At 35.7% G+C, this 10,246-nt stretch overlaps 1 protein-coding gene across 1 annotated transcript in view; it reads left to right on the top strand.

Annotated features, from left to right (window-relative positions):
- The window catches only part of MLIP (muscular LMNA interacting protein), a 122,818-nt gene that overhangs the window by 22,150 nt on the left and 90,422 nt on the right, over positions 1-10,246 (top strand). Inside the window, exon 4 of the mRNA XM_039853081.1 lies at positions 8,942-9,148. Within this exon, the coding sequence (XP_039709015.1) occupies positions 8,942-9,148 (207 nt within the window). The remainder of the gene's footprint in view (positions 1-8,941; positions 9,149-10,246) is intronic.

Below are 10,246 nucleotides of genomic sequence, written 5' to 3'. Positions count from 1 at the left end.
AAATAAGATGACTGTTACTCACAAAATTAAACTAAAGAGAAATGACTAGAGAACCAGAGAAGTTACTCTAAGCTTAATGTAGTCAGTAGTAGAAGTTTCATGTAAAAAGTCTAAAGGATATCCCATGATTGGATTACTTGATGCCAACAACACATTTTCAATCAGCAATGCAGTTAAGTGATTTTTCTGGTCTATCTGGTAAAAATTAATCCATGTGTAGAATTATCTGTAAATTAGCACTATTAGTTATAATAATTTATTGTTATACCTAAAAAAAGTCTTTAGTTCTCAATTTGAATTGTAACCTTTCCATAACCTAACCCAGATGTCATTTTCTATCCACATTTTGCACGTCTTTTCTTCAGCTCTTCTGAATTATCACCAGAGTTCACACTTTATACTTTTCCATCCCCTAGCCTTGATTCCTCTGTGTGTAATACTTCTTTCTTCCCCAGACCTATGCCCATTTTGACCTAAGCTACTTGACACTCTAAGCTTAGCTCAAGTAACACATTTCCCTAGAGACATTCCCTTTAAAGAGGAGTTAGTTTTTCTCCTTCGTCTTTGTCATTTTCCTTATAGTTTTATAATTTTTAAAGAAAATCTTCAATATAACTCCTTTTGACTTGCTTATGATCATTGATTTTCTTTTTCTTCCTCACTAGACTGAGAATAATTTGAAGTCAAAGTCTGTCTTCTGTTCATTTCTGTATCCATAGCACTTAGTGCAGTGTCTTGAACATAGGTGAGGTTCAAAAAAGTGTACGAAAAGAAGAAATATTTAAAAGTTTATATCTTCGAAGCCCTTTCTCAGATAGCGAGTCCTTCATGAAGTTAGCTTTGGTTCTTTCAGTGAAAGCAAACTCTCCCTCAATATAATTCTGAAAGATTTTTTCCCCTGAACATCTTTTATAATAATTATCCTATTCCAGCATGTATTATAACTACTTAGTTTCATGTCTTATCTCCCCTAGTAGACTGTAAAGTCTTTGAAGATAAAGTCTCTGTTAAGTCCATTTTTATTAAACATTTTGATCCCTACAGTGGTTACTATATTATCTTGAACATAGTCAATATAAATATTGAGTTGAGTGTATTTATGGTCCAAATATTTTTGTTAAAGTGGCATGTTTAAATAAAAGCACTTTATGTTACAAAATCACTAAAGAATTTTAAGTTTTAAAGTGTAAGCCAAAAGAATAATGCTATATGATTGGTTGAATAAAATTCCTCTCAAATAAAATTCAGAAAAAAAGAGTAACGTTTTTAATGTTGGTGTAAAAGTATAAAAATTGTCTTAACTAGGGATGGATAGTATTACAGTTAAAAGAGAGGTGTATATACATATGCAAACACAGAGTAATTTGTCTCAAAGACCTATGATAAATCCTGGATTTAAGTCAGAGATAATGGGAATTGAAAGATGGACTTATGGGATAGAGTAGTTAATTGAATTTGTTTATTGACGATATATGGGAAAAATCAACAAGTCATGAAATCTGCAACCAAGGAAATTCGATGAATGTTGGATTAATTGAGGAAAGAATAACAAGTTTTGGGATGGGATAGGAAGAGGTAAGACATCTGATATTGAGTTCAATATGCTTTTGTGGCATAGCATGTTGGTATTTAAAAAGAAAGTGAAAATATGAATCTGGAACTCAGGAGAGATGGGAAACTGGAGATGTTTTCTATCTAAACTGAAGCGATGAGAATGGAGATATTTTTTCATGTAGAACAAGAAGACATAAGATACAAGCAGAAAACAGTAAAATATACAGGACTTGTGAAAGAAGAGAAGCCATTGAAAGAGACTGTGAGGGGACCAAAAAAAGCTAGAGAGAGCAGTTTCATGCAATGAAAGCTAAAGGAGCTTTCAACAAAAAAGAGTAGTCTATAAACAAGGTCAAATAACAAAAAAATGTAATATTTAATAATTTAATAATTTTTTAAAGGTAGCTTAGTAATTTTTTTTAATAGAACTCAAATAAATCTGGTATCAGTCATGTCAGTTTAGAAATACAAAATAATAACTAATGACTTTTCTAGTAATAACCATAATAATATAATAATTAACTACTTCCTGGCAGTGTTGACATATTTTGAGTACTGATCTGGAGTTATCAAATATGAAGCACAATAGTTCTTTTACTTTTATGCTGAATGTCCTCCTGGAGAATGCAGCCTTCCTTTGTAGCATTGTACTTTTATATTTTTAGCTGCCTTGCCAGATTTTCTTACTGTACACTAGCAAGTAATTCTGCCAAGTGGGACAGTCAGGTTAATATATGCTGCTGCTTGATTAGGAAAGAAGGGCAAGTTGAGAGATTCAAGAGGCCTAGATCAAAGCTGAGGAAAGGATAAAAGGCCTTTTGCTGATAGAGCTGGAAACAAAGCACTAGGAGACCGTGAGGGAAGTGTGTCCCCTGTAAGGCAGGAAGGGGACCCTCTCTTCTTATTGAGTATTAGTAGGACCAGAAAATGTGTAGGGATGAGGCCAGCTGTGTGGCATCTGACCTGGCCACTGTCTCACTTCGGAATATGGGAGGCCTTCCACCCTCATGGGTCAGCCCCTAGAGCCTTGTCCGCAGTTAGCTACTTGGAGCCACACCTCCTCTATGCTCTCTCCTGCTCTGGGAGAAGCAGGTTGAAGTTGTGTAACATCTGACCAGTCCTGCTCCAGAAGAGCTGCCCGGTGCCTTCTATTAAAATACTATATAATGTTTTTCACTGAAATAATATAAAATGTTATAAATGTAATATAAGAAAAAATAAAATATAAAACAAAGTCAAATAAAACAGGGCCCTCAAAACCCATTAAATGGAAATTAGGATGTTATTTGGTGACTTTAATGAGCACAGTGTGAGTAGAGCGATAGGGGCAGAAATCAAGTTGAGAAATAGATAAGTGGTGAGGAAAGGGATATCATACATAAAAAGATTGGTATGAAAAAGCAAAAATGAGAAAGGGAACTTACTGGCCATGATCTTCTGGGTAGTTACTTGTAATCATAAACCTTAGTTTTCTCATTTGTAAAATAGGGTAATGGCATCAACCTTCCTTGTGAAGGTAAAATGAGATTTTATACACACACACACACACACACACACACACAAACTGCTAGGACAGTTCCTGGCCCATGGTGGGTTCTCAACAAATAATTTACTGTATTTAAGAAGTCTGAGATGACAGTTTGTTTTTGGGCACAGAGTAAGGATCATGTGAGGAGGGAGAGGTTTTATACATTGGTTCAAATATAGCTTAGATATAAGAACTGAAGAGGAGACGTGGAAAATAAGATCAGAAGAACTGGCTGGGGTCAAATATAGGAGGTTCTTACATAAAACTCTGGGAAATTTGGATATTAGCTCATATATTTATTAAGTACCTAGATTTCATGGATCTATGGAAAAGGGATTACAACAAATTATTTAGACAAGGCATTAGACATATAAATCTTCCTTATACTCCTGGCCCTCAATTTTATAATGAAATGCCCTGTTCATACCAGTACATTGTATTAGAATAGCCTTTATATGTCTCTCTCACACCAGTATTTTTGTAAGCCCTGTCATGACAAAAAATTCTTCTTGCCTTCTGGTCCCTATTACCTAACACAATGCCTTGGACACAGTAGGTGCTCAGAAAATCTGATGAGTGAATGAAGGAATAAATGATCCTCCTTTTCACATGAACTTGTGATATAAATAAGGAATAGACATCAGTGCATGAACTATCTTAATGAGCACCCAAAGTGGAGGGAAAACTATAATAGAGCATGGAAGAGAGCCTAGTAATTCTACCTTGTATTTTAGCTGTTTCTCCCTATTTTGCTTCCTAAAACAAATCATCCATAGCTTTTGGATTTAGAGATTTAGAGACTGAAGACTTTGAAAAGAACTGGTAGATTAAGCTTCCATGTTTGAATCTGCTAACTGTTGGGAGGACTAGCTTGGAATGACAGAGGTACAGTGCATAGTGCTTTTCTAGCCGCTGCTTCTTATATCACATTTGTAATGTCCCACTGGCTAAAATAAATCATATGGCCAGTTAAGATTAAGGGGTGAGGAAAAAGACTTTGCCTTTTTAATAATAAGACTAGAGAATATTGGGCATTTTTACAATCTACTACATGATATTTGTTATTATATTTTTAAAGATTGGAAGGATTTTGCATTATATTTATGTTAGGATGATAGAGCTAGTAAAAAAGAAAAAGAATACATAACATAAGAGGATTACTGATGAAAAATGATCCCCAAGAAGGCAGGAGCTGCTGTGATTCTCAGTACATAGAGAAAATTTACCTTTTAAAAAGTGAAAATTAATATTTTTTCCTTAAAATAAAGGAAAGGAAATGAGAGTAGATCTAGAAAAATCAGAATTCCCTGGTAATCTCAATTTTCCTTGGATAAAAGGAATCTAGGTTATCTTTTGAGGAAAAAGGTTTCTGAGGAGTGTTAACTTTTTGGAAGATCTGTTCAGAATAGGAGAGAAAGCTGATGTCCAAACAAAAGAAAAGAAAAAAAATCAAACCACCAATAAAAATGCCAAGAGGTACAAGGCCCAGCTGAGCCTACAGACCTTAGATTTATAATGACACGAATCCACAGTGTCTTACCCATTCTCCATGTAAACTAGAGAATGGTTCCCCTTCTGCATATGTACAAGGAAATTCAGCCCCACTCTCAGCTGGCACCCTTGTACAGAATAAGTCTGTAAATTAAGTTTAGTGGCCCTGACAATCAACAGAGTTGTGTTAATTTTTTTTTTTTTTTTTAATAGCAGCTTTAAGTAGACTAGGTCTAGGAACATAATGGCAGTTGTCGGGAATGATTTAAAAATGCAGATTTCTCAAGTAGATTGGTAAAAGAACAAGATGGCTAGAATGTTGACAATACTGGTAAGAAGGCTGAGATTGAACAAAGTATTACTAACACCTAAAATGCAAAATACCAGATGAGTGAGATGAGATTGGATAGCGAGAGGCCAGTCAATAAGGCGAGATCTGTAATTCATGGTAGACAGAGATTATTGATGATGTCTTGAGCATAGGTTACTTTGATCAGATTTTAAAAGGTCACGCTGATGATAGATTTGTATGAGAGGTAGGAATACCAGAAATATTATTTAAATTGTTCAGATAAGAAAGGCTGAGAATCTGCTTAGTGATATTATGAGAGTCCATCAGTGAGAACTGATCAACAGGTAAGTTTAGGAGGCCAAGCTGCCGCGATGCCATGATCATATGTGAGGACAGGGAGAATCTAGAGTTTCTGTCTTACATAGCTATACAGATTCAGGAAGAAAAGCTCAACTATACAGGACCAACATCTGGTGCTGTCCAAATCTTGAGAACTATTCTGAACATCAGGTAGCAGCAGATCAATCACTTTAGCTTTTATTCAGATGCTTTGGAATCTCATAGACACATTAGGAAAAAATGAATATATACAGGAGCAGTTAATGTAGATTGACTAAAATTATAAGGTAGCTCCACAATCGAGACTGATTGTTAAAATAACTGATGACTTCTATTATAGAGGACCCAGGGGTAGATTCGTGATTGAGATTGTCCACTTGATAACAGTAGAACATTGCAAGCATCCCCTTTTATTAAGATGATTGTGAATGTATTCCAGAGTTCAAGATAGTCTTTCTAGAAAAAGAGAGTTGTGAGAATGACTTTGGAAGAGGTATGTAGTAAAGGGACTCAAGGAATCGGAAGAGGTTTGGAGATTAGAGAACATACTCAGGGGTAACTCTGAGAGGTGTTTGATGCAAAGGAATCAACAAAGATCAGGTTAAAAATAAGCAGTAGAGAAGAAAGAGAACAGGCTTGGTGGAGAAATCAGGATGAATAAGTTTGTCATATAAGTTGAAGTTATTTGGAAACATGACTAAAAAGTGATGAGATTTTTGTGGCTGTTATTATTAATTTATAAAATTCTTTACCAAAAGCTGAGGCATAACAGGAAAAGACACCTTATGGAGTCTTGAAATTTCTTCATTTCTTCTGTGAAGGAAGACCATCACTGCAAACTATAAGAGAAGACTTTCATTTATGGCTAATTGCATGAATCAGTTACATAAACACTGGCTAAGCAGAATTGTTTCTAAGTAAAACTTATATGAGGCAATTGTTAAGCCTTCTTTGTCAATTTGATTGGATTCTGCTTGATTTTCAATTATTCCTGATTTTCAGATATTTTGGTTTATGCCAGTATAATTCAAATATTATTTATGTGGCAAGAATTCTGTGTTGCAACTACACATGTGAATTTACATATACAAAGAAAAATATTTCGGGTATGTTTACTCATAAGCTTAGTAGTTTGGGGTGAATTATTTGAATTTATAATTTTAAATATTTTTTAGAACTCAAAACTATATGATATGAAAAATCTTTGTATTAAGTCTGATGGACACTTTAACATGTTATAAAACAAAAACAAGAATGATTTTTTACTGAACTTGTAAATCAATCTTTTGTTAAGCTTAATTATTATGGTTGTATATTTTCCTGCTATGTAATTCAAAAACTATATGCATATTAAATGCATAAATGTTCATTAATTCCCTAAATTCTTTATTAGACATAAGTATTCCCTTTCTCTTATAGATTGATAGAATAAAAGCAATAATTTTGAAAGGAAACCTATGTTTAAAAGATTTGGTTTTAGAATCACTTATAATTTCAGTACTTGAGGTACTGAGCGATTTTTAAAGCGGCACAAGAATACATACACGCAGTTATTTCACAAATTCTCCCTAGCCTCTCTTGAAAAGGGTACAGTATTTCTTTATTTTCTTTTCATTTGATGTGAGATTGGTGGATTGCATTGTTTCAGGCAGATTGCATTTGTAAAGTACTCTGGCTTCTTTTGATACGAAAGAGTACATATTTCTTTTTAGCATCACCAAGTCATTTGTTACATGTTCATCCTGGCAAGTAATTAGGAAAAATACTTTTTGTAAGCTAAAACTCCCTCTCTGTTTTAGACTTTGCTTTCACTCTCTCATTGTTTATCATTGTGTGCCGTCTTTGAGTGCTGCATCTTTTGAATTCTGGGCATTTTTTCAGGTTCACGATGTAGGAGTAATCCAAGTTTTTAGAATTTTAAACAGTTGAAGTATGTTAAAATTTTTAAGGGTTGTAGTCATTATTATATTATGGTTTATATTCTTACAATAGAAGAAAATCTATTTCATTTTTCAAAGTGAATTTTGAAATTTATTTTGATGGTTTAAATCTTTTCAAATTGCACGATTCCAACTTAAGATAACTATTTTAGATTTTGTCAGTGAATTATTTTCCAAATGGGAATATGTGAATACAATTTAATATTGATGTTCATTCTGAGCAATAAATGAGCTACACAATATAATACTTCACAGTTTATATATATTTTATTTCAACTTTGAAGCAATGCTTCATTAGCAAAACAAAATTTCTTCCATTTTATGTAGTTTTAAGATACCTTCTTTTGTGTAAAACAGTATAGGACTGTTGGCATAAACACACAGAGCCAAGACTATTTCAATAGTTTCACAAATAATGTCCTATTACAATCTATCTATTTCTCTTTCCTCTAGTTAACTTCTTCTTCCACTACCTCTGAGCAGCTTGCCTGTAAACCACCTACTTTCTCCTTTGTTTCTCCAACTAATCAAACAACGCCACCTGACCCAGTCAACCTCGGCGGAGCCTCTGTCCTAGAGCAGTTGCACAGTAGGCAGCTGGATGTCAGTGGGGCCTTGGTGGAAGAGACAGCTACGTATTTTCAAACTTCTGCTCACTCTTCACCCCTTTCTACATCGAAGGGCAACTTCTCGACGGTTCAGTTTCCCCATTCCACTCAGTTATCGGGTTCTAATTTATCCAGTCCCAGTGCAACAGATCAAAAACCTGGACCGACATCTGAAGTTCTGAGGAAGACGACAATGTTGACCTCGCATGCCCTTAGCCCCAGAGAAAGCCCGAGAACCTCTTCTTCACCACTCTCTGATGCCTCTGTGAAGTCGAATCCAGCCTCGTACATACCAGTCCGTATTGTCATGTATTCACTCTCTCCAAGTCCAAAACCATTTACTTCCTCTTTCCACGGCTCTTCTTCCACTATCTGTAGCCAAGTGTCTTCTAGTGGAAATCTCTCGAAGTCAGGGGTGAAATCCCCGGTGCCTTCCCGACTTTCCCTTCTCACTGCTATCCTCAAGTCAGACCCTTCTCACCAGAGACCCTTTTCCCCTGCATCCTGTCCCACTTTCTCTCTCAATTCCCTGGCTTCTTCCACACTCACACTTGATCAAAAAGTAAAGCAAACCCCACCCACCCCTAAAAAGTCTCTCTCAAGTTGCTCACTGAGAGCTGGGTCTCCAGAGCAAAGGGAATACCAGGTCTCTGACCTCAGCCAGCAACGCTTTCACTTACCTTTTTTCACCGAATCTGCTCCCCTTTCTCAGGCACTCTCCCCTTCTCCCACAAAACATGTTAATAGCAGCCTTGTTTCTTTGAATGTGGAGAAAACACCATCGCCTACTTTGAAGACCGACCCAATGCTCTCCTCACTACAAACAAAAACATTGAGTCCCGTAGGTCTTCCTCCTGTCCCACCAAGCTTTTCTCCTTTGTCTTGGAAGGGCAAAAGGGATACTGACCTCAGGGGTCCAGAAAAGCCCAGGAATATTTACACATATCCTTCTACAGTAGCCTCCTCTACATTATCTTCTGTATTTCCCACTAACCAAAGAGCTACACTCTCTGCTCCAGAGAAATGTTTCCATCCTTCCCCAGCTCTTTCAAATCTGATGAACAGATCCCAGAAAGCAACACCACAGCTATCTGGCCAGGGGCAGAAACCTTCAGTTCCTCCTTCACCTCCCATCTCTCTTCTCAAATTGGGGTCACCTCCTCTCCCTCATGCTAATCTTCCCACTCAGGCGTTCCAGCTCAGTCCCTCAGCGCTACACCCAAATTGTGGCAATGGTATCTTGCCTTCAAGACGTGGGAAATCTGAAAGCTCAATATCTGACCACATGTCATCTGTTTCAACTCCATCACCTCCCATCTCTCTAACAAGAACCAAGGAGCTGATTTCACCTTGTGCACTGTCCATGTCAACAGGCCCTGAAAATAAGAAACCCAAGGTATTTTTTGCATGTTGTATGGCGCATGCTTTTTTTTTTTTTTAAATATGTAAGAATATTTTTTCCAAGGAATAAAATAAATAATTATGACATTCATTCTGCTCCTACAAGGAAGTAGAGAAAGTGCAAGGGTCGGGGGGCTAGGATTTGGTATATTTGAATGTGTAGATGAATTATAATCTGTCTAAAATTGTGCATGTTTCTGTAAAACTCTTTGATTTTGCAAATTCTCTTCTATGGTAGCTTTTTATATTTATAGCATCAGGCATAATATGAGTTATATCATTGATCCCAAGATGGAATTTAAAGCAGCTAGTTGAGATTTGGGAATATATACATTTCTAATTATTTAACAATGTGGACCATATTATCCATCAATATATCCGGTACAGAAAGAAGATAACACAGGATTAATGTGAAATGGTATATTATCTTACATCTAGTTCCATGTTCTTGCCAAACCAATTTGAAAACTTTCTATTTCCTTTGCCATCATTCATTTATAATTATTAATTTTCTTCCCTTCTACCATGTTGATTTCTTTATTACTCCCCATACCTCAAGCTAAATCAATATGGATTTGCTTATATACATATAGGATAAGAGGGGATAGAAATTTCCTTTTTGTGTGAAATTTATTGGATTTATAATAAACACTGAAAACAGTAATTATGAAATACTGAAAGAATAGACAGGCTAGATAAAGGAAATAGAATTAAGAGAGGAGAGATATTGGCTTTTAAGTGCTCTGAAGCAACCCACTGAGCAAAGATGTAAAATTGGCATTTATTTTAATATGAGAAGGGAAACATTTAAAGGAATGACCCATAGAGTTCATTTCTTCCAATGGGAGGCAACTCTGCTCTAGAGCATGCCAACTTCCCAACTACTCTCAAATAATTTAGAATGTGCACCTTATACACCCAGAATTTAGTTATTGTTCTATAAATAAAATAAAATTGTGAAAGTGTCTGTATTAGGAAAGAATTGGGATATTCAGTTTGGTACAATGAAATAATGCACTCTTAGAGTTTCTGAATTCCACAGAGATTGTGTTCAACTGTGTCACTGTTTGAATGATGAACTTAAGATACGAAA

This window comes from Pteropus medius, unplaced genomic scaffold, assembly GCF_902729225.1.
Source record: "Pteropus medius unplaced genomic scaffold, Ma_sr-lr_union100, whole genome shotgun sequence".
Classification (NCBI taxonomy): Eukaryota; Metazoa; Chordata; class Mammalia; order Chiroptera; family Pteropodidae; genus Pteropus; species Pteropus medius.
This window is presented reverse-complemented; position numbering and strand designations above follow the sequence as displayed.